Below are 24,017 nucleotides of genomic sequence, written 5' to 3'. Positions count from 1 at the left end.
CCAACAGTCTGTTCTCTGCTCTGTAGCCAGAGCCATCAGTTTAAACAGGCAGATATGATCACGTTGCTCCCTTGGTTAAAATTCTGCAGTCTGCCCATTGCTCTCAGGGCAAAATCTAAAGTCCTTACCATATTTATATGAGTCCTTTTCTCATTCTGGCCCCTGCGTACTTCTCTAGCCTGTTTCTTCTCCCCACCCCCCACCCCCACCCCAGATCTCCTCAAGATCTTTCTACTCTCCTCATATAGTCTTCTCTGATCTTTCTCGCATTCTTCTTTGTAGATTTACATACAGTAAGATGCATGAGTACTAAGTGTTCATTCACATTAATTTTGACAGTTACGTATACCCAAATGACTAGCACCGCATACAAGATATAGAACATTTTCAGCATCCCACAAAGTTCCCTTTTCAGTTTGTGCCCTACCACACCTTTTGATTTCTATCATCATAGATGAGTTTTGCCAGACTCAACTTCTTTTTTGTTTGTTTTTAAGATTTGACTTTTTTTAGAGTAGTGTCAGGTTCACAGCAAAATTGAGAGGAAGCTATCGAGATTTTCTACATACCCCCTGCCCCCACCTACCTCTTTTCTTGAAAAATGTTTTTACTTTTTCCAGGTTGTCTGCCTCCCCCTCAGGCCATTCCTCAGTCTTCTTTGCTAGCTGCGCTTTCTGCTCCTCATCTCTAAATGTTGGAGTGTTTTTTTTTTTTTTTTTTTTTTTTTTTGCGGTAGGCGGGCCTCTCACTGTTGTGGCCTCTCCCCTTGCAGAGCACAGGCTCCGGACGCGCAGGCTCAGCAGCCATGGCTCACGGGCCTAGCCGCTCTGCGGCATGTGGGATCTTCCCAGACCGGGGCACGAACCCGTGTCCCCTGCATTGGCAGGCGGACTCTCAACCACTGCGCCACCAGGGAAGCCCTGTTGGAGTGTTTTTGATCTCACTTCATGGAACTCTTCTCCACCTATATACTCTGTAGGTGAATTTCATCTGTTGCACGGCTTTAACTACTGTCCATTTGCTGACCTCTCCCCGCTTCAGATCTCCAGGCCACTCTCTTCCCAAGTTCCAGACCTATATTGTTGTCCATTTGGCATCTCCAAATAGACAAATGGACATCTCAGACTTAACATGCCCCCAACCAAACGCTCCTGATGACCCCTGCACACCTAAACCTGCTGCTCTGACAGCCTCCAGAAATCCAGCGCATCCTCCTCATCTGCAGAAAGGGCAACTCTACGGTGTCAGTCTCAACTCCTCTTTCTCTCAGAGTCTCCATCTAATCTACTGTCAAGTCCCGCTGGCTCTAACATCCCATTGAGTTTCCTAGCCAACAGGTTCTCACCACCCATATTGTTATCAGCCTGGAGTATTGCAGTGAGCGCCTAAATGATCTCCCTCCTTCTGACCTTGCCTCTTCTCACCCCAGCAGCTAGAGTGACCCAGTTAAAATGAGTCACATCATCTTGTCACTCTTTTGCTCAAAACCTTCCAATGCTTCTCCTGTTACTCAAAGTAAAAAATGTTTACAGTTCTTGGGAAGTCTTACATGATCCTGGAGCCCTGACTCAGAGGCTGTGTACTCTTACTTCAGACTCAGTTCTAACCGTTTGTCAGATTTCCCATTAACAGATTAGAGACCATTCATGAAGAGTCTTATCACGGTAGGCTGTTTACGACCTCAGGAAGGTGTGAAGAGCAGGCCTAAGAACTCAAGAAGTGTGGCAGTTTGCAGCCGTTTAAAGTAGGAGATGGACACCATGTGATATCCTTCTGCAGCCTGAGCTCTGACCAGGCACTAGCTGAGAAAAAATAGGGGGCAGAAAGAACGCCCTTTGGGTTGAGAGACCAAGCTCCCACACCAGACTCTCTGAAACTTACTCACCCTGCCTCAAACTGGCAAACCCTGCTTACTCAGGAAGTGTCCTGAGAATAAAATAAAGATAAAGAGTGCTTGGAATCTTGAGTCACCAAGAAGAGATTAAAGTATATTCTATTTAAGAAATTTGTGGTTTTTATATACTTGTGTGTGTACATGTTTGTATACATGTACATACACAGCACATATATGATTTCCATGAAAGTGGTTGCAATGTAAAAATTGTTCTTTTTGTTTTCATTTACTTTCTTTTGCTTACTCTGATGAAGTGAGTCATATTGGGTACATTAAAATAACTTCTCATGAAAATATTGTGATTGCTAGCACAGAGTTCTGATACTTATATTGTTCTGATTCACAGGAAAAATGGCGGCTGCTTCCAGCATTTTTAAAGGTAATTAATATTTACTAATGATTAGTTGTTTTTCCAATGCAGAGTGAAGAAATAAGCCTTTTTTAAAATTAATTTTTCTTCACCAACATTTTTTGATTTTGTACAACTGTGTGCTTTTTTTCTAGGTTTTAGAAATACAAGAAATTATAAGGCAGTATCCCTGTCTATAAAATACTAGTTAGGGGATTGCTAATCTAATTTTAGAGATAGGAAGTAGTATACATGGTAGCATGGCCCATGAATAATACAAACCAAAGTGCTGTTGGCAAGAGTGATGCCACAAGTGGTCAGAGAGGGCCTCCCAAACGAGGTGAGATGTAAGCCACATCTTAAGAGGAAAGGAATGAACTGAGCTGAAAGGTAGGATGCAGGGAGCATGGCTTAATAAAAGTGCTCGAGAGGAGCCTCCACGAGGTCTGTAGGAAACAGAGTCCAGTCTGCTTGGCTGGAACGGGTGAGTGGCTAGACAGAGGAACTACAGATTATAAGGTTCCTATTATTATTGAATTTCAATTTTAAAGCGCTTATGCTGAGTAGTAGCAGGTTCCACAATGATAGACCACTTGACACACAGTGGGATGGTTATAGTCAAAAAAAAGAAAGACAGTAGCAAGTGTTGATGAGGATGTGCAGCAGTCAGAACCCTAACGCTCTACTGATGGGAATGTAAAATGTTGCAGCCGCTTTGGAAAACAGCCTGGCAGTTCATCAAATGGTTAAACATAGTTACCGTCTGATCCTGCGATTCTACTCCTAGGTATTTACTCAAGATAAATGAAAACATATGTCCGTGCAAAAACTTGTACACAGATGTTCATAGCAGCATTATTTATAATAGCCAAAAAGTGTAAACAACTCACATGAACACCAGCTAATGGATGGATAAATAAAATATGGTATATCCATACAACAGAATATTATTTGGCAATAAAAAGAAATCAAGTGCTGACGTACGCTACAACATGGATGAATCTTGGAAGCATCTCGCTAAGTGAAAGAATGAAGACTTGAAAAATGAATAGAGTTTTGTCCAACTTAGTTTTCTGTTAATAGTCAGAGGGGAGAGTGCTGGGAGATGAAGCTGGGAAGCTGTCAGGGCCAGATTTCTGACCAGATTATATGGTTAAGGAATTTGATGTGAAGGATTTTGGCTTTTCTTCTAACAGCAATAGGAAGCTCTTGAAGAAGTTTTAAGTAACCAAAAATGAAATAAAATGATAGTAAGGTCAAGGGAAGTTTTTTTGTTGTTGTTGTTTTTAATTATGACTTTTTTCTTTTTCAAAGGGAACTATATATATATATAGTTCCTATATATATAGAACTATATATGTATATACACATATGCATAAGCAGAGGAGAAGGGGTAGGATTTTTTTTTTTTTTTTTTTCGGTACGCGGGCCTCTCACTGTTGTGGCCATTGCGGAGCACAGGCTCCGGACACGCAGGCTCAGCGGCCATGGCTCACGGGCCCAGCTGCTTCACGGCATGTGGGATCTTCCCGGACCGGGGCACGAACCCGTGTCCCCTGCATCGGCAGGCAGACTCTCAACTACTGTGCCACCAGGGAAGCCCGTGGGTAGGATTTATGATTCAAAAAAGAGGAGACAGTTTGTGGTATGTGGTCGAAGAAGAGGTTGTCTACTACATATTGGCATTTTCCATTGACACTTGCCATCTACCTCTACAAGGATTAAATCATGTGCTGCTACAGCTGCTGACTTTCAACACCCCCTGAAAGGAGTTGAGGGTGGAGAGCAGAAATGAGCCACTGTGTGCTCTGGGAAAAACTGGCAAAAACAGGTCTTCAGATAGTTATATATATTTTTTTTTAATTTTATTTTATTTATTTTTATTTTTGGCTGCGTTGGGTCTTCGTTGCTGTGCATGGGCTTTCTCTAGTTGTGGTGAACAGGGGGCTACTCTTTGTTGCGGTGCACGGGCTTCTCACTGTGGTGTCTTCTCTTGTTGCAGAGCATGGGCTCTAGGCACACGGGCTTCAGTAGTTGTGGCTCACGGGCTTAGTTCCTCCGCGGCATGTGGGATCTTCCCGGACCAGGGCTCGAACCCGTGTCCTCTGCCTTGGCAGGCAGGTTCTTAACTACTGCGCCACCCGGGAAGCCCGCTAGTTAGATATTTTCAGAAGCCAATTTTATGAGCCCAATTCTTGCATCTCCTCGTATCTAGAAAAGCACTAAAATCCTTCATGGTGACGTGTGTGCCTCGTGACTAGCAGTAACCTTCACGAAAGTAGCAGAAACCTTCTGTAAAAAATATGTGCTTGATTGCATGTACTCCCCCTTCACCAAAATCACATATATCCTGACCTGACCCCCTGCGTCTTTGGAGAAGTTTCTCAGAGCTTTCTGGGATGCTATCTCCCGGCTGCAGTCCTCGTTTTGCCCCCAAATAAAACTTAACTTGCAACTCTCATGTTGTGCATTTTTTTAACTCAACAGTTACTATGGCAACTGTGAAGGTACTCGAACCTTCAATCTTCTGAACTGTCGACTAGAATATTAGTGCTTAGATGGCAGGTGCCAATGGAAAACGCCACTTTGTAGTTGACAAGGTAGAGAACTTAACAGTTGAGACATGAGACTACAGCTGTTTCATTCATTTAAAGTTGGGGTTCTCTTTTACTCAGACCACCTTGAAATATATTTGTCCAAGAACAAAAATGTAAAGATTTTTAATATGTCACTGAAGACAGGAACTTGAAGCTTGTGAGGCTGCAGTGCTGTGGGCAGGTAGGATCAAGACTTGGAACGTTAGGCTGGGGTGACAGCAGTGAAGAGAGTCTCGTGTAAGTCCCTCTTGTTTTGCACAAGTACCAGATGGGGTGTGCTTGACTTAATAGCATTCTTCTGTGAACATAAAAATTACCTTTGGAGTTTTAGTTGATCAGCCTGTAATGTGACCTTGTTTTTTAATAGCCGTGGTAAAAGATCCAGAATGAGGGAGGTACGTAGTAGCCCCACTGTACACTGGTCAGACTGTGGAGGATTGTCAGTGAGTTCAGGACATCCATGTGATGACGAAGTGGAGCCCACTCAGGAGCGGTTCGTGGGCTGCTGAAGGGTCTGGAAGGCATGCCTGCGAGAAATAGTGGAAGTGCCTGTTCAGCCTGGAAGTGAGAACATGAAAGAGAGATGTGATCACTCAACAGACTGTGGTAGAGCAGACATTTTCTCCAGAAAAGGCAGTTAAGCCCAAGGGGTGGAAACTGTGGGAAGGCAGACTGCAGATCATTATAAGGGTGAATTTTTCCCCTAACAATCAGGACTATTTCATAATAGGATGGCTGCTTTGTAAGCCAGTGAGATCCTGAATAAGGAGGTGGAATTAAAGCAAAGGCCCTGTGATTATCTGTCTGTTGAGAGTGTTCTAGAAGTGTTGAACTAATTGTGTTTGAAGATTAATGTAAAAAGATGAACGTATTACAGTCCTTTAAATCCTAAGACTGGATTCTATGTGTTTATCGTTTCAGTGTTTTTTATAGCGCTTTGTGCAGCCATACTGACTTCTGAGATGAAAGGAAGTCACTGCCAGCTGATCGATCTTAGGTCCCTGATGTTCACTCTGCTTCCAATTTTAAATGCAATTATTTTTGGTTTTCTTAATAGAGATCCTTGTTTTTTCCCTTCATTCTTCTAAAAGTGATATGGAAGACAGATATGTGGAAATCATAAAACTGCTTACATAGGAGCAAGACAAGAAAGAAAATAGACATTGTTTGGGGGTTGAAGAGATGATGCTCAACTGCTGTATTTTTTCTTGGATTTTTTTTTTGTAAATTCAAAGCATGTAGGGAAAATCCTGCCTTATTTGTTAGCTCATGGGGAGTCATTAGGTATATTCAGGTACTCATATCTTGAATTCCAAAGGTCAGATTGTTTCTCAGGGAGGAAAATTTGAGAGTGTTCTAGTAAGATGGAGGAGAGATGGAGTGAGGACACAGAAATGTAAAGCTTTGCTAAGTAAAATTCATGGATTTTTTTTCTCACTTTGGTTTTGAGGAAAATTTATGTATCAGGTGAGATCCATTGTGTAATCTGCTATTTTGTTGCTAACCTACTTTTTACTTTTTATCTGTTTAGGTGAAAGGCCTTGTGAAACAGCATATAGATTCATTTAACTATTTCATTAATGTAGAGGTAAGCATCAGATCTTGGAAAAGGATATGGTTAAGAATTAACTGGAAGCCAGAGTCTTTCCTCATGTTACTCTTTCCCCTGCAGATAAAGAAAATAATGAAAGCCAATGAAAAGGTTACGAGTGATGCTGACCCCATGTGGTACTTAAAGTAAGGAATCAACCACTCTTAATTTGCTATTTTGATTATGTCTAACATTTTTTTATAGTGAATGTAGTTGCTGTCAAAACTCTTTTAACATAATTCTCCTTTTATCTGTTTGATAGGAAGATATTTATTTTCAATTGGTAAGCTAAGGATAACAGGTAGTTATGAGTGAAAAGTTACTGAAACTATTAGGTTTAAACTTTTTTAAAAACAATTTTAGAGGAAAATTACAAAAAGAGGACAAGGAGTTCCCATGTTACACTTCACCCAGTTTATACTAATATTCACATCTTATGTAGCCATAGCATAATTAGCAAAACTAGGAAATTAGCACCGATACAATACTGTTGACTAATCTACAAATCTTAGTTTTCCCACTAATGTCCTTTTTCTGGTCCAGGATTCAATCCAGGACCTGCATTATGTTCAGACGTCATATGTCTCCTTCATCCTCTCCAATCTATGACAGTTCCTCAAGCTCTCTTGGTCTTTCATGACCTTGACACTTTTGAAGAATTCTGGTCAGTCGTTTTGTAGAAAGTCCTTGATTTGGGTTTGTGTGGTATTTGCTCGTGGCTACGTTGGGTTATGCCTTTTTGGCCAGAATACCACAGAAGCAATGCTTCGTGTCATTCTCACTGTACCATATCAGGGGGTACAGATGTCAGTATATTTAACGGCTGGTGATTTTAACTTTGTTCACTTGATTAAATGGTATCTTCGAGGTTTCTCCACTATAAAGTTACTAATTTTTCCTTTAGTAATTAATCACTGTCTTATAAGGTGATGCTTCGAGACTATGCAAATATCTTATTTCTCATTTACCCATTGCCTTTAGCATGCATTGATGATCGTTGCAGCAGTTACCTACAACAGTAACTGCTGTGGTGTTTACCTATTGGCAAGTCTCTATTTCCATCGTTCTTTCTACATTAATATTAGAATTCTACTGTGAGGAAGAACTTTTTCTTCCCCTCATTTACTCTCTATCTGTAATTTTATTTATATCAATATGAACTCATGGGTGTTTATTTTATTCTATACATCATAATCCAGTACTGTCATTGTTTTATTTCTCAAATGGTCCCAGATTTGGCCATAGGGAGATTCATCAAGTTGACTGCTACATCCTTTTAACATGCTCCTGTGAACTTTCGAGCACTCCTCTACTTTCTGGTACCATGAGATGTGGTTCATCTAGTGCTTTTCCTGTCCCAGCCTGGAATCAATCATTTCTCCAAGGAGCTTTAGTCTCTTTTATTGGAGAGTAGTGTTTAGACACCAAGATATGGGTACTAAAGTCTCAATAGACAGAGCTATATTTACTTATTTATTCAATCCTAGGATATACAGAAAGTAGTTTCAGAATTGTTAATTCATCACTCTGTGAGAATAAAATTTACTGATATTTGTATACTGCTTTTCTGTCTTTGCTGTATCCAATCAAAATACTGTTTTCTAAAGTTACTCAGGTTAGTTATTTTCTTTCTTACCTTTTCAGTGCCGTTATATTATTCATTTGTAGTGCAGTAAGGTTTGTATTCCATTTTGGGTATGTGAGACATTATTTGGTTGTAAGAGTTAGACCTATAGAAAAAAGTCTACTCAGAAAATTGTCCCTCCCCTTCCAGTTCTTCCCACCCTGTTCCCAGTGCTCCCTGTAGGTAACCAGTCTCATTAGTTTCTGCTTTCTTCTTCCTGTTTCTTTTGCACAAATGAGTGCATATATTTTTTCCTCTTATTATCCTTTCTTATGAGAATGGTGGCGTACTATAGCTACTCTTTTGCATTTGCTTTTTTCCTTAAGTATCCTTTGTAGGGAGCTATAGTTTCAATATTTTTGTAAAGAGATTTACAGTATTTTTTTTTAAAGGTAACTTGATAGCATTTTCTCTCCTTTGTAAACTATGTGTTCTATGGCTTTAAGATCTCCAATTATAATTTTTTAATTTGTCATCCTCTGCAAGGTAAGCATTTGTCAAAGGGCAATCTTGTATTCGGGAGGAAAATAGCTTGATTGTTTATATGTTCTTTGAAGAACTGTAATTGGTTCTGGAATAACTTGCTTTTCAGATATCTTAATATCTATGTCGGGCTTCCTGATGTTGAAGAAAGCTTCAATGTAACTAGACCAGTGTCCCCTCATGAGGTAATTATCAACCTTAATTTAATTGGATTTGTTTGGTTTAACTGGAAGAGTCAGTGCCCTTAAAATATATTCTTAAAAACTGATTTAAAAATGGGGAAAAATCTCTTATGAGACAAGATAACCAAAATAAATAAGCACCTGTATAATACCATACTATATTAGGAAAGAGTTTTGTATTAGTTGGTTTATCATTTAATCCTAGTTAACTTGCCCTGTTAGGTCACTGTGTCTTTTTTATGTCCTGTTTCTGAGTTTTTTCATGGTCTCCCCACCCCCCATCCTTGCTGACCACTGGTGTCTGGTGCGGTGTGCTGTTCCTGCAGGGGTTTCTCGCTTAGTGCGTATTTTGAGGGTCAGCAGGCCTTGCGTTTGCAGAGGAACTGAGGACAAGGAACTCACAGTCTAGCAGAAGAGGCAGAGGAGAAGAAAATGTAAATGCCGGGGTTTTAAACGAGCTACAGACAACAGCTTTTAGACCAGGCCTGTTTATTGGCTTTTAACGGATTCTAGAGTTCACTTCAAATTCTTCCACTTAGTGTCCATAATTGGGCATTGATTCAGGAAGGAAAATGATTTTTGTAGATTTTCCTGGTTTGTATTAATGTAAAGCTAAAATAGCAATTAGGGAACATAGCACAGGAATCTTTAGTAAAGAACAAGTAAGGTTTTAGAGTGTGATGGTTGTTTTCTAAGCAAGGTGAAACAGGAAGTGTGATCAAGTAACCAGATATTTTATATAGGTAATTTTGGTATTAATCACCGAGTATTGATTGAGCATTTATTTTGTGCTGCAAAATTGGGAGATACAAAAGAAATAAGACATAATATCTTTGCTCAAGTTCATACTCTTGTGGATTAAAATAACAAAACAAATGAAACAGAGACACCAGGGTTTGCAGCCTAGACGGTAGGTAAGGCGAATATGTGACGTTGGATTGAACAGGGAGTAGTGAGGACTGGATGTTGGAAACTGTGTGCCCCGATTTGGCTTTCCCCACCTCCATTTTCCATCTGGCTAGGACTTTCCAATTTTTCAAGAACTAAACAGCCAATTAACAATTTCCAAGTCACCTTCTAAACCAGCATATGGGTTCAGAGAAGGGAGAAGACGAAGAATTCGAAGTAGTTCAAGAAGGCTGAAGCCACAATTGCCATTATAATAATTATTCCTGATGTTGAAGAAAACACATGGGTATTACTGCAGTTAGAGAAAGAGGGTGCAAAGATTTTTTGGAGGGATATTGACTCTTAGAGAGATGGGGAGCGTGGGAGAGCAGGTGGGTGGGCAGTCATGGGACCCACAGCAGGACTTGGGGTGCAGGTACTGCAGGCTCTACCCACACAGCCCTATTCCTTTTGATAAGAGAGTTCGAGGGGGACAGAGGGGGCCCCAGAGGTAGTTTGGGACCCCATGTTTACCACTTCTGTCAAATTTCATTTCCATTTGAAGGGATGAGTTTGTTAAGACCCATGAATGTCTGCCTATCATGGGTGTTACATTAGTTTTATTAACAAAAATGAGATAATATTTATATAGTACTCTGTACCAGGCACCATTCTAAAAATATATACTCATACTCTTGGGAATTAAAATTATTCACATTCCCGTTTTACGTATGAGGAGACTGAGATGCAGAAAGGTTATTTAAAACTTAATTGGTAGAGCCAGGATTTGAGCACAGAAAATAGAGTCCACACTCTGATCACCATGCCACCCTACCTTTGGTCAGGCCTGCAGGAGGCTTGATATAATTAAATATAAGGTAATATACTGGTCAATAATAGGATTATATAATATTTTTAAATCCTAGGCACTGTTAGGCTAGAAAAAGTTTGTATCTGTCTTTGGTGCAGTAAAAGCCAGAGAGAGGATTCAGCATCATGAATTGCATCGTTGAGGTTGAGAGAAATTCTCTTTTTGAGACTGCAAGGCACCTGATGACCATCAATATAATGGAGAAGTCATCGGAAGATTTTCATGGGGTTCCCTGATCATGGCCCAGGCAAGGGCTTCTCTTAGTGAGTCACCACCACGTGAAAGTAAAGCGCGCACCAACAATTTCTAAAGTTCTGCAAGTGACTCAGAAATTGTTAGAATGATGCGTTGAGTGATTCATGCTCTGACATATCCCTTGGAAAGGAATTTTGTGATATAGTTTAGTTTGTTTGGAGAATAAAAGGAAATATAGTTTAATTCTTTTAGTTTGTGCGTGTACATACTTTAGTTATTATACTGGTTGTTAACTATTTTGAATAAGCCAGCCACATTGATGACTTTCCAAGGACCCAGTTTGCAAGGGATGATCTAATGGCTTCAAAGATATGGGACAGACTGGTGATGGCATCAGATCAGTGAGAAGAAAATCAGTACCAGATTTATTGTCCCATTTCTGGGCTGGCAGGGGTGGGGAAGCTGTGGCAATGTCTAGATCCATGGCTGGCATCATCCCCTCATGGAGAAGGTAAGCTTGTAACTCCCAGTGCCCTTAAGGCAGCACAGGGGGCAGCTGTGTTCCATGGAGGGATCAGAGTCCAGCATGGGCCATGCTTCTACTCGAGAAGAGCTCTTTGAGGCTGCCAGGATCCTTTCTTTTCCAGAGAGGAGGAGCCGTGATTGTCTGATTCTCTTTCAGTGCCGGTTGCGGGACATGACGTACTCTGCCCCCATCACAGTGGATATTGAATACACCCGAGGCAGCCAGAGGATCATCCGCAATGCCTTACCCATTGGCAGGTGAGGACTGACACTTCCTGGAGCCTCGCTGCCAGCATTGCGGCCCTGTGAGGTGACCTCGAGCAAGTACTAATGCTCTTGCCCTATTTCCTCATCTGAAAAATGGGGGAGATGGAGCCTACTTCACGGGGTTATTTTATGGGTCCAGTGAGTCAGCACATGTAAAGCACTTGGAGCAGCGTCCTTCACATTGTTGTGGTTGTTATATTTAAACTGTGAAACCTTTTCCATAAAGTTAAGGAAATTGCTTCCATTTCCTCCTGTAACTCCAGGCTGTTAGGGAAACATTGGGTAAGATAGCATTTCACTGAATGCTCCTGGGCTGGTCTTCTTGGTGGAGTCTTACATATTTTGAGTTTTCCTGGAAGAATGAGCGTTTATAGCAGTATTTAAGGCAGAAATTATTTATTTGCCCAGAGCAAGTTTGGAAATAATAGATAGCATCAGCTAGCATTTTTGCTGCCTGCTTTTCCTAATTAGGGAAATATATTGATTCTCCTGTAGAAATGGACAAAATCCACAATATTTAATAATGAGTTTAATAATGATGTTGAACTTTAAACTTAGTGCAAATAATTACCACTCAAGTGTTGCCCCCCTTCAAAAGTGCTAAGAGTTTAATAAACATCCATTTGTTCATTAAATATGCACCAGCTAACTGTCATTGTCTGCGCTCTGCTGGGTCCTCAGGTAAGTAGAAGACACTTAAGACATCGCTTGTTTGGCTACATTCTCCTCATTCTTCACTTAGGAAAAGAAGTAGGGATATTAAAATGTTAATCTTTGTCTTAGCACGACTGTTTATCAGTGTTAAGATCAGAGCTTCTCTCTTTCTTGTAAATGGACCATACTTGTGTCCAGTTAAATCTTGGACTGTTGCTAAATGATTATCCAGTTTGAGTATTGTGAAAGAAAGGCAGGAGATACTGGAGCAAACCAGAAATACATTTAAGGTTTAGATCCTGGGTTAAAGAGGGGCAGGGAAGGATGGGCATGTAACCGGTATTTGTTGAATACCTACCAGGTGCCAGGTCCTGTGATAGGTGATTTCATTTATTAGGCCTGCATTCCGAAAAACGACCTCTGTTAATTAGACTGCTTATATGTACCATGTACTACCATAATTGGAAACATCTCATTTAATTATTTTTTTGAACTAAAAAGTTTTTAGTTTAATCCAAATAATATTTATACTTGGTAGCAAATCAAATAGTACATAAGAACATTTGATACAAAGCAGGAGTCTTCCTCCCTACCCTTCCTCATCCCTAGTCCCATTCCTGACCTTGTAACCGGTTCTGTTATTTCTTCTGGTTATTAACATCCATAACTTTAAATGCTATGCTTATACCTTTTTTTCTTGCTACCTCAATTTTAGACAACTATTTTTTGACTACTAACATAGAAGGTGTGGATTGGTTTATCTGTATCATTCACTTTCCTTCTCCCTTCCTCTTCCAATTTTGTTTCTTATTTTTAATTCTTCAATTCTTCTTTTGGTTACTCTGGTAATTTTAATATTCTTAAAAAAATTTTTAATATTCTTATATATTAGTCAGTGTCTTTTTTCTTTATTTAAATATCAAAATGAGGACTTTTTTTTTCTGGGTGTTTTTTTTTTTTTTCTGGCCATGCCTCGAGGCATGGGATCTTAGTTCCCCAACCAGGGGGAACTAAGGGATTGAACCCACACCCCCTGCAGTGGAAGTACGGAATCTTAACCACTGGACCACCAGGGAAGTCCCTAAAATGAGGATATTTCTATCCCTACCTTCCCATTATGATTTCTTTTTTAACCTATGAGTTACTTAGAAGACTGTTTTTAAATTTGCAAATTGGTGCTTTACATCAAGTTTTGGAACTTTGTGGAGACCTGTTTCTTTTCATACATGTTTCATGTGTGTTTGGAAGCAAGGGGTATTCTCCAGTTGTTGTGTCACTGTTTATCTTTTTCTTTTCGATCAAGCTTGTTAATTGTGTTGTTTAGATATTATGTGTCTTCACTGATTTTTTGATTGGTTTTAATAAGTACTAGGAGAGATGTGTTAAAATCTCCCACTACGATGATGGATTTGTCCGTTTTTCCTTATGTTTTTGTGTATTTTTGCTTTTTGAAGTTATGATATTAGGTACATGGAAGTTTTGAATTGTTAGGTCTTCCTGGTGAATTGAACCTTTTGTTATTGAATATTAGGCATTTATCTTTATCTCTTGTAATATTGTTTTGCCTTAAAATTTATTTTGTCTGCTCTTATTATAGCCACATCTGCTTTCTCTTGGTTATTTTTCTGGCGTATCATTTTTTTTATCCTTTTCTTTTTACCTTTATGTCCTTACGTTTTAGGTATGTTTGAAATAAACTGCGTATGGCTAGATTTAAAAAAAATTATCTGAGAATGTAGTTCACTTATATTTATTATATGTTACAGATATATGTGGATATACTTCTGTCAACTTATTTTGCATTTTTAATCTGTCCAGCTTTTCATTTCAGTTTTTTTTCTCTCCCAGCTGATTTGAAAGTCATGTACAGTAGTTCTGGTTGCTTATGCTTATCTTAGAAATTTTGAATTGCGTATTTTACAAAGTTTGAAAATAATATGTTTATTCCTATGGAAAGGTCATGGACCTTAGACAGCTTTAACTTGGATCAAATCAACCCTCCTGATATACATGCTTTTGTTATGCATTTTAGTTCTAGCTTGTTTTGTCTTTTTTAACCCATATATTAGAAATTATTATTATCGTAGAGCTAATATTTGTTTTTACTTACCCACATTATTTACCATTTTCTTTGTTCACTATACATTTTTGCATGTCAGACTTTCTTCAACATTTGTTTTTCATCTTCCTGAAATATTATCTTTTAGAAAATCTTTTTTTTTTTTTTTTGGCTGTACTGCACAGCTTGTGGGATCTTAGTTCCCTGACCAGGGATTGAACCCACACCCTCGGTAGTGAAAGTGCAGAGTCCTAACCACTGGACCGCCAGGGAATTACCTAGAAATTCTTTTAGTGAGGGTTCATTAGTAGTAACTTCTTTGTTTTTGTCTGAAAATATCTTTGTATTGACTTCATTCTGAATGGTGACTTAACAGAATACACAAATCTAGGTTGACAGTCACTGGCTTATCACTGCCCTATCGTCTGTTAATTGCATGTGTGAAGTTATCTGTCCATCCAGCTATCGTTCTCTTCTTTTAAAGGCAGGTTACCTGCCATTACCTCTGGCTTGGTTTTAAATCTTCTCTTTGTCTTTGATGTTTTGCATCTTGATTATGATGTGGCTTTCTTTTTATTTATTCTGAATAGATATTGTGTAGTTTATGCTTTCATACATTTTTTAGAAGTTCACAGCCATTGTTTCTTTGAATAGGACTTCTCACACATTCTCTGTATTCTCGCTGTGTAGAAATCTGATTAGACATACATGAGGCCTTCTCACTCTCTCCTTCCAGGACTCTGAAACCCTCATATCTTTATCTCTGTCTCTAAAATACATTCTTAATAATTTCTTCAGATCTCTTTTTCCGTTCAGTAATTCTGCCTTCAGCAGCATCAAATCTACTATTCAGCCTACTCCTAGATTTTTAAGTTAATGCTTACATTTCTCATTTCTAAAAGTTTTGCTTAGTTCTTTTTCAAAATTACCTGGTTAGTTTTGATAGTCCCTTGTTCCTTACACTTTGATTCATTGTGCTGTTTCTACCTAAGGGGAGTCACTTTGTTTACCACAAATGAAGTGTTGCCATTTGTGACTTTTCGTTCAGGCTTGTCTGCAAAGTTTAAGTAAACCACACATTTGAGTTTTTGTTACCTGTACCAGAAGAGCAGTGTGCCTGAGGAAATACTTCATTTCACTTGGCTCTTTCATGCAATACCATCCCTCCGCCTTTCCTAGCATGTCAAACAGGAATGCAGACCCCTTGGTGATGTGTGCAGTGCCCAGTATGTATTCTTTTCAGCTTTTTTACCAGTGACAACCTGTATGTGACATTTTCTTTTGTTTTATTTTAAACAGAATGCCCATAATGCTACGTAGTTCAAACTGTGTTCTTACAGGAAAAACACCAGCAGAATTTGCCAAACTGAATGAATGTCCTTTAGATCCAGGTATGTATGATTTCTTGGATTTGTGCCCCCTTCCTTTTTCTTTTTTTTTCTTTTGCTTTTGTTTTGCTCTTGCTGTTGTTTTACCACTTTTCCTCAAAAACAATACCAGCCTTTCTGCTTTATAGTCAACTTGGGTAAAACTTTGCAAAACATTGAGAAATTTGGTTCCAAATTTATTCTATTAGTCTGTATTTTTAAAAGATACACCGTTTCCTCTTTTATTTCAAATTTAAAACTTTAATACCCCAAGTTCTGATTTATTGCTGTGGTTTATCAGGCTTTCCTTTGTCTCTTTGGTCAGTGGTTTCTTTTGGTATGCTTAAAAATTCAAGAGTAATCTCACAAAATTCCTTGTCTACCTCATCTGAAAAGTCACAAGTAGCTCACTTCAGGCTGTTTTAAATGCCGTATAGGGGCAAAAAATGAAGGTCTTCTGTTTAAATTTTTTAAAGTTATATTTTTGTACTTATTTCTAGGCAGTATTTTTTTTAAGTTTCAAGCTTAGCACTTAACAGAAAGTTCTTTTAATTTCTTAATTCATGTTTCACATTAATTTAGTTTATAGTTGCTCTAATCTAATTCCTTTAAATTTGCATTGATGTAGAATCCCAGAAGGTTTTGGAAAGAGGTTAACAAAGAACATGACTTTATTAGAAACAGGATTTTGCATAAGTCAAATATATTGCCTTGTTTTTGCTTATATCCTGAAGGTAAAATGAAGTCTCACTTTATCCTGTTCTGAATTGTGTGCAAAAGTACGTCATAATGTTTTACGAGTTTTATTGAATATCAAATATTATTTTGGAAACCCAATCTTAATCTGCCATTGTCAATGATTTGTTAGAAAACTAAGAGCAAATTTTAGCTTATATTGAAGATTGTCAGTTAATTCTGTGCTTATAAAATCTGAAGACTAATTTATTTAACATTTTTTTCATTCACCTCTCATATATGTCAGCTGCTGGTGATCATAGACCAATAAGATACGTCCCTTGTCTTCAAGATTATCATCTTGTGGTTCATTTGTATATAATCGTGTGCTGAGACTATTACCAATTTGTAAAACAATATTGACAAACCCCTTTGAACTGAGTGATGGCCAGCACCGTGAGGTGATGGAAGAGTGATCAGGAGATCACTGCCATTACTAAATCACACTGTTGGAAGAATAGCTGGTGACACCTTTCTTGTTTCCCTTGGGCAGGGGGCTACTTCATTGTTAAAGGAGTAGAAAAAGTTATTCTTATCCAAGAGCAGCTGTCTAAGAACAGGATCATCGTGGAGGCTGACAGAAAAGGGGCCGTGGGTGCTTCAGTCACCAGGTAGGGATAGCAGGGACAATGTTCTTAAGAAATATTGATCATTCCATTAGTGTCAGATGATTATCGTTCAGTATGGAGGTAGCCAGTTATTTCTCTCCAATAACAGGCAGTGTAATAGTTAAACTATCTGCATTCAATTAATTGTGTAAGTCTGTAAGCATAGAGTATTGATTTAAAATTTCCAGTGATGAAAGTGTGAGACATTGCTCAAAAGGCCATTTGTTATTTTATTCAAGTTGAACTTTACGTTAATCTATAGCATTAAAGGAACTTTTAAAAAAGAAATTTAAAAAAACACTCTTTAGTTTTTCATGTGCCTTTTCAGTCTTTCACCATTTTACATATGTATTCTTACTCTGATATAATCAGAGACTATTTTATGCTTAATGAATTGTATGTCATGTACTTAACATTGTATTGTTAGACCAACCTCCTTCATAGTGTACTCATTTTTCTACAACAGTATCCCTTATATCACTCCTGTAACTTCTTTTCTCTGATTTATTATTATGTAATTTGAAATTTGGATGTTAATGAGTTCTGGAAATAATAAAATGTGGCATAGTTAAAATGTCAGTATGCAATAGAGTTTCTCTTCTGACAACCTACAGTGAACTGCTTGGCTTAGAGTTTCTGCATTTTTCTTTCTGGTGGAGAGGCAGCTAACAATAGTGCCCATTTATTGAGCAGTTACTAGGAGCCAGGCAGTGTACTAGGTGCTTTATATATATTTAATTGTCACCTCAGCCCTCCAAGATAAGTGCTGTTATTTCCATCTGAGTAACAGGCCTTGAGCACAAGGTGACATCGATCATGAGGAAGCCAGCATTTGAATCCAGATCTAATAATTCTGCAACCCACATCTTCCTGTTGTATGCAGCTTTTAAAGCCAGGGCAATCAGGATTTGAATCCCACAGTTGTTTACTAGCTATGAGCTAGTTGGGGGAGTAGTTACTTAGCTTCTCTAAGCCTTGGTTTCCTTATATGTGATTTGGGGGCAACACTTCGAAATAAGTGTTCGTATGTAGGAGATTAGAGCTAGTGTAAGTAGAGTGAGTAACAGTGCACACAGCATGTAGTGGGTGATCAGTATGTGTTATTATTGTGGTTGATTAAAGCTTGGAAATGTTTTTAAATCCACTAGGAAAATTACAGCTAACAGAGATCTATAGAAGGAGATTCCTTAGTTTCTTTTGGCTTCACTGTATACCAAGATTGTAGGTATATTTTATTGGATTATTAGTTTAAAAACTCATAGTATTTATTCATTTCCATGTAGTTTTCCCATTATAGTGTAGGCTCATTTTGAAGTTTTTCATTTCAAATGTACAAAATTGATCAGAAATATATCCCACACTAGATTAAAGCAATCCAGGTGGAATCAAAGTGAAGTAGGTCAAAATGAATTGGTGGTTGTCACTCATTCACACACAAAATTCCACCATAATCTCAAAGCTAAAGAAACAATTCTAGTGTTTTAAAATGTTGATGGAAGTGGTGGTGGAAGCAGGAGAGGAGTTGTGTAAAAAGACACCTATTTGGAAGGAAGGACCTTATTGATTGTTGTTGATGAGTTGAATCTTATTGATTGGTGGTCATTTGCTACTGCATGTTAACTAGCTTGGAACTAAGTGGGGATGTAGTTTAACCAACTTGTGTTTCCTTACAGCTCTACCCATGAGAAAAAAAGCAGAACCAATATGGCTGTGAAACAAGGACGATTTTATTTGAGGCATAATACTTTGTCAGAAGATATACCCATTGTCATCATATTTAAGGTGAGGCTGCAGGTATCTACTGAAAACTATAGAGAACTCTTTTTATGGTTTATTTTCATATGTAATTAGAAATTTGGAGCATAAGGAGTTCTAAGAATAAAAAGATTTGTGGCATAGAGAAGCTGTCAGTATTTAAAATTGAAAGCTAATAAGACTGGGGTTCAGGTACTTTTAAAAGTAGTGATCTATTTTGTTTTTTTTAATAGATACATGGTGAAAAATTCCAAAGGTACAAAAGGGTATATAGTGATTAGTAAGCCTCCCACCCACCTGTACCTAACCACAGTTATCCTACCAAAGGATACCACTGCTACTGGTTATTTGTGCATCTCTCTAGAGATAGTCTGTGCATATACAGCACATGAGTATGTAGTAGGTTTCTTTTCTGTTTTTTTTACTTACATACATTGCACACTATTTTGCACTTAGCTTGTTTTCTTTTCTGTAACTTACATCTTGGAGATACTGTTATATTAGTGCATACCGAGCTACCATGTTCTTTTTATTTAAAATAAATAAATGTATGTATGTATGTATGTATGGCTGTGTTGGGTCTTTGTTGCTGCACGCAAGCTTTCTCTAGTTGTGGCGAGCGGGGGCTACTCTTCATTGCAGTGTGCGGGCTTCTCATTGTGGTGGCTTCTCTTGTTGCAGAGCACGGTCTCTAGGCACGCGGGCTTCAGTAGTGCCACAACTACTTGTTGCAGAGCACAAGCTCTAGGCACGTGGGCTCAGTAGTTGTGGCTCGCGGGCCCTATAGTGCAGGCTCAGTAGTTGTGGCGGACAGGCTTAGTTGCTCCATGGCATGTGGGATCTTCCTGGACCAGGGCTCAAACCCATGTCTCCTGCATTGGCAGGGGGATTCTTAACCACTGCGCCACAAGGGAAGCCCTACCATGTTCTTGTTAACAAAGGGTTCCATTTATGAGTGTACCATAATTTATTTAACTATTCCCTTATCAGTGGACATATACAACTCTTGCTATTACAGAGCTGCTGTAATATTTTATACAGGGCAAGGATATCTGTAGGCTAAGTTCCCAGCAGTGGAATTTTCTAGGTCAGAGAGTATGGACCAAGTTTTTTGTTCTTTTTTATGGACTTCAGGATTCCGGTGAATTTCTTCATAAACACGAATCTTTAAAGCTGATTTATCTTGTTTGTGAATTGTTGACTTAGAACCCAAAAGACATTTTCCCATAGAAATAATGTTTAAATGGTATAGTCTTCTCAGATAATTCTCAGATAATAGTGGCCCATTTAGCCTGCTCTGCCACTTAAATATTATACATATTCTATGAATGGTTATTTGTAGTATTAGTCATTAATCAAACAGAAAAATAGTCAGCATTATGTGATACAGTTGATGCTCAGTAATTGAAAATTCTGTATTTGGCAGTTCTCCTACTTGCTAAAATTTATTTGTAACCCCCAAATCATCACGTGTGGTGATTTTACCGTTATTCACAGACACGTGCAGGGACAGAGCAGCGAAAAATTCGAGTCACCAAACGTGTACATTCCCAGCTGAGATCAATCATGGGGATACCCTGCCTTCTCATTTCAGCTCTCGTAGTACAAACATGTGCCCTTTTTGTAGTCTATTTAGTGCCATGTTTTTCAAATTTTTGTGCTTTTTGTAAGCGATCTTGTCGTTTAAAATGGGCCCAGGCATGGTGCTGACGTGCTATGTAGTGTTTCTAATCACAAGAATGCTGCAGTGTGCCTTACGGGGGAAAACGTGTGTGTTAGATAAGCTTCATTCAGGAATGAGTTACAGTGCTGCTGAACGCAATCGCAATGTTAATGAGTCAACGATGATGTATATTAAATAAGGTGTCTTTAAACAGAACACACATAAAACAAGGTTCTGTACTGATCAGTTGAAGAAAGTGTAACCAGAGGCTCACAAGAACCTAACTCTGCATTTCTCCTGGGAACAGTGTTTCACTGTTCACTAATTCAGTGTTTGCAGCAACTTTGTAGAACATGAGGTATATGGGTATAAAATGAATCTTGACAACTAGATTGATTGAAATAAAGAGCTCAGGTTATTTGAGGAATTACTGAAAGATACTGGGTAATTCAGATAATTTTAGAGGTTGATAAGCCACCCGTTGTTCATAGGTATTGAATGGATATTGACAAGTCAGGTTCATTAACTCAGGACATATCCATATTCTAAAAGCAATTACAAGAAGGAGGTTGTAGGAAATTTTTTTAATGCTTAGTATAGCTTAATGTGCTTTTGAGTTCTCTAAGTGAGATGATGCCATTTATTTTCTTTTTAGGATGATGATGATGATCGTAATAGCAGTACCATTATATTGGGGGGGCCAGAGAGAATTCTTAAATTTACTTTTTTATTACCTTTCTTCAAAGTTTATATTTTTTGTAATTATAATTTTTGTAAAAGGCAAAGTAATTTTGTCTTTTTTTATAGGGATCCCACAGTGCTCAGTGCAGTATCTTGTGTACATAGTGGGATCTAGTGGATAAAGAAAATTTTATCTATGTAAAATTATGTCTCCGGCAGAGGGCAGTATGTTACCATGCATCAGAAGGACTTTTATGGATGGTTTCAATGCTTGAAGGTGCATAGGACTGCTTTCCTTAGACCAGACATTATAAATTAATTATAATGCAGATAATCTTATATCACTCATGGAAAATGGATCACTAGACACATGCATGCCTTAAAACCAGAAAATCTTTATTAAATACTTTTTTTGACTAGTTGACAAAAGTTTGATAAGACAGTTTCTTCTGTCAAATTTGTTTAATATTATGTTGTAAATGTATACATATATTTATAGCTGACTTATTAAATCCTTTTTAGAATGGGGCTATAAATGAACTGTGTGCATTTTTATGTAGCCAGTAGTTGAGATTTCAAACTTCTCCCTTTCTGATTATAAAATAGTCCTTGCATTGTAAAAATTCAGAAAGCCACTAAAAAGTATAAGTACTTTTTTGGATATGTTTTTTTCAAGACCTTTTTTCCTTTGCTTTTGTAATATACACATTGATTTTATTTTATTTTTTTCATTTAACAATGAATTGTGACTAGCTTTCCTCATCTATTAATAAAATCCACATCATTATTTTTAGTAGGTGTTGTATTATAGAATGCGTGTATGTGGTATAATCTATTAAGCAAATTCCTACAGTGTGACATTTACGCGTCGTTTTTTTCCCCTAAGTTTTCACTCTTATACACAACTCTGGGGGTCCTTGTACATACGTGTTTGTGCATGTTGCTGATTATTTGTGAGACTTAATTCCTGGGCGTGGGATTATATATATTTTTAGAAACTTGGTGCATGTCATTAAATTTTTCTCCTGAAACATATTCATTACATTTTAATCAGCAGTATATATGAATTAAAATAAATATTTAGAAATTTTCAGTTCAAATAAATTAATTAAATTCATTGGTCACACATAGTCACTTTTTTTGGTCTCCCACAATAGGGATGTTTTAATAAACTTGTTTGAGAACCACTATTGAGACTTTCCCATCTGGGAGGGAGCATAGAATATTGATATCTTAGAATCAGACTGATCTAGGTTGATTTCCAGCCTCTCCACCTATTAGCTATGTGTCCTTGGGCAGATTTCCCAGTCTTCCTGAGTCTTGGATAACTATATCTAGTTTGTTATCCAAGTGAGCATTTCACCTAAGGGGGTTGTTTGAAGAGCAAATGAGATAATATATATTTTGAGCAGTAGACTGCGTAGAAAGACAATGCTATTTCTTTTTACTGAGTTCTTACACATTTAATGTCAGAAGCCCCGGAAAATAAAGTAGGATACGAGAAAAGTCACATCATTTCTCTTTTTGTGTTGTGTGGCCCTAACACAGACCTTGACAGTCATTAGGACTTGATGGTTGTTGATTGTAGCCAACAATTGGCTAAAAGTGACAGAAGCAGCAGGGCTTCCAGACTCCATGCTGAGTCTGAATATGACGGATAAAGCTTTTAAGGACTAGATCAGCCTTATTAATAGACTTGAATCACTACAGACGTTCTCCTGCCCATGAATCTTCCCTACTTTACATTTGTATCCCTCAGTATTCAACAGTTGCACTATGATGGCATCTGTAGTCTGAAAATTTTTATGGGAGAGAGGACAAATATCAAGGGTGTTGGGCACTGTATTATATTGAAATTTTTGATCTTTAAAGAGAAAAAAATTACAAAGTTAAAGTGGGCCATCACAGTTATTTTATTATCTGCTAGGACTGCTTTTGGTTGTCAGAAGTCAACCTAATGATAGGTTGACTTCTGTCTACTTTAAAGAAAAATTAGTGATTTCTGAATGTTAGATATTTTAACAACTTACCCATTTCCCTTCTTCACGTAATATATATCAACATGTCACTGTTAGCTCACATATCATTCTCTTCTGCTCATTAGTATTCTTCTTTCTGTCTCTAAAAATCACACTTTTAGTCACACTTAGTGGATATCCAAGGAGAAGACTTCCTGCCACTTTTTAAAGAGCACCTCCCTTTATTTTTGTTCTTACTGCTGATTGCCAGACTGGGTAACCTTCTGCAGAAACATATTATCTCTGCTATTTTTCGCAAGGTTATTGAATAGCATTCACTTTTTCTTTTTACATCTTTATTGGAGTATAATTGTTTTACAATGGTGTGTTAGTTTCTGCTTTATAACGAAGTGAATCAGTTATACATATACATATGTTCCCATATCTCCTCCCTCTTGTGTCTCCCTCACTCCCAGCCTCCCTATCCCACCCCTCTAGGTGGTCACAAAGCACCGAGCTGATCTCCCTGTTGCTATGCGGCTGCTTCCCACTAGCTATCTATTTTACGTTTGGTAGTGTATATATGTCCATGCCACTCTCTCACTTTGTCACAGCTTACCCTTCCCCCTCCCCATATCCTCAAGTCCATTCTCTAGTAGGTCTGTGTCTTTATTCCTGTCTTACACCTAGGTTCTTCATGACATTTTTTCCTTAGATTCCATATATATGTGTTAGCATACGGTATTTGTCTTTCTCTTTCTGACTTACTTCACTCTGTATGACAGACTCTAGGTCCATCCACCTCACTACAGATAACTCAATTTCGTTTCGTTTTATGGCTGAGTAATATTTCATTGTATATATGTGCCACATCTTCTTTATCCATTCATCTGATGATGGACACTTAGGTTGTTTCCATCTCCTGGCTATTGTAAATAGAGCTGCAATGAACATTTTGGTACATGACTCTTTTTGAATTATGGTTTTCTCAGGGTATATGCCCAGTAGTGCGATTGCTGGGTGGTTCTATTTGTAGTTTTTTAAGGAACCTCCATACTGTTCTCCATGGTG

The 24,017-nt window shown here is 38.1% G+C and overlaps 1 protein-coding gene across 2 annotated transcripts in view; it reads left to right on the top strand.

The window, feature by feature from the left end:
* The window catches only part of POLR3B (RNA polymerase III subunit B), a 120,766-nt gene that overhangs the window by 1,837 nt on the left and 94,912 nt on the right, over window positions 1-24,017 (top strand). For both annotated transcript variants that reach the window (XM_081249645.1, XM_081249646.1), the window contains exons 2-9: window positions 2,241-2,273; window positions 6,372-6,428; window positions 6,513-6,577; window positions 8,648-8,723; window positions 11,357-11,457; window positions 15,479-15,570; window positions 16,775-16,892; window positions 18,563-18,671. In XM_081249645.1, coding sequence (XP_081105771.1) covers window positions 2,241-2,273; window positions 6,372-6,428; window positions 6,513-6,577; window positions 8,648-8,723; window positions 11,357-11,457; window positions 15,479-15,570; window positions 16,775-16,892; window positions 18,563-18,671 — 651 coding nt within the window. The remainder of the gene's footprint in view (window positions 1-2,240; window positions 2,274-6,371; window positions 6,429-6,512; window positions 6,578-8,647; window positions 8,724-11,356; window positions 11,458-15,478; window positions 15,571-16,774; window positions 16,893-18,562; window positions 18,672-24,017) is intronic.

Source organism: Mesoplodon bidens, assembly GCF_964165515.1.
Source record: "Mesoplodon bidens genome assembly, chromosome: 11".
In the NCBI taxonomy this organism is placed as follows: Eukaryota; Metazoa; Chordata; class Mammalia; order Artiodactyla; family Ziphiidae; genus Mesoplodon; species Mesoplodon bidens.
Note: the sequence above shows the minus strand (reverse complement) of the source record. Positions and strands in the feature narration are given on the sequence as shown.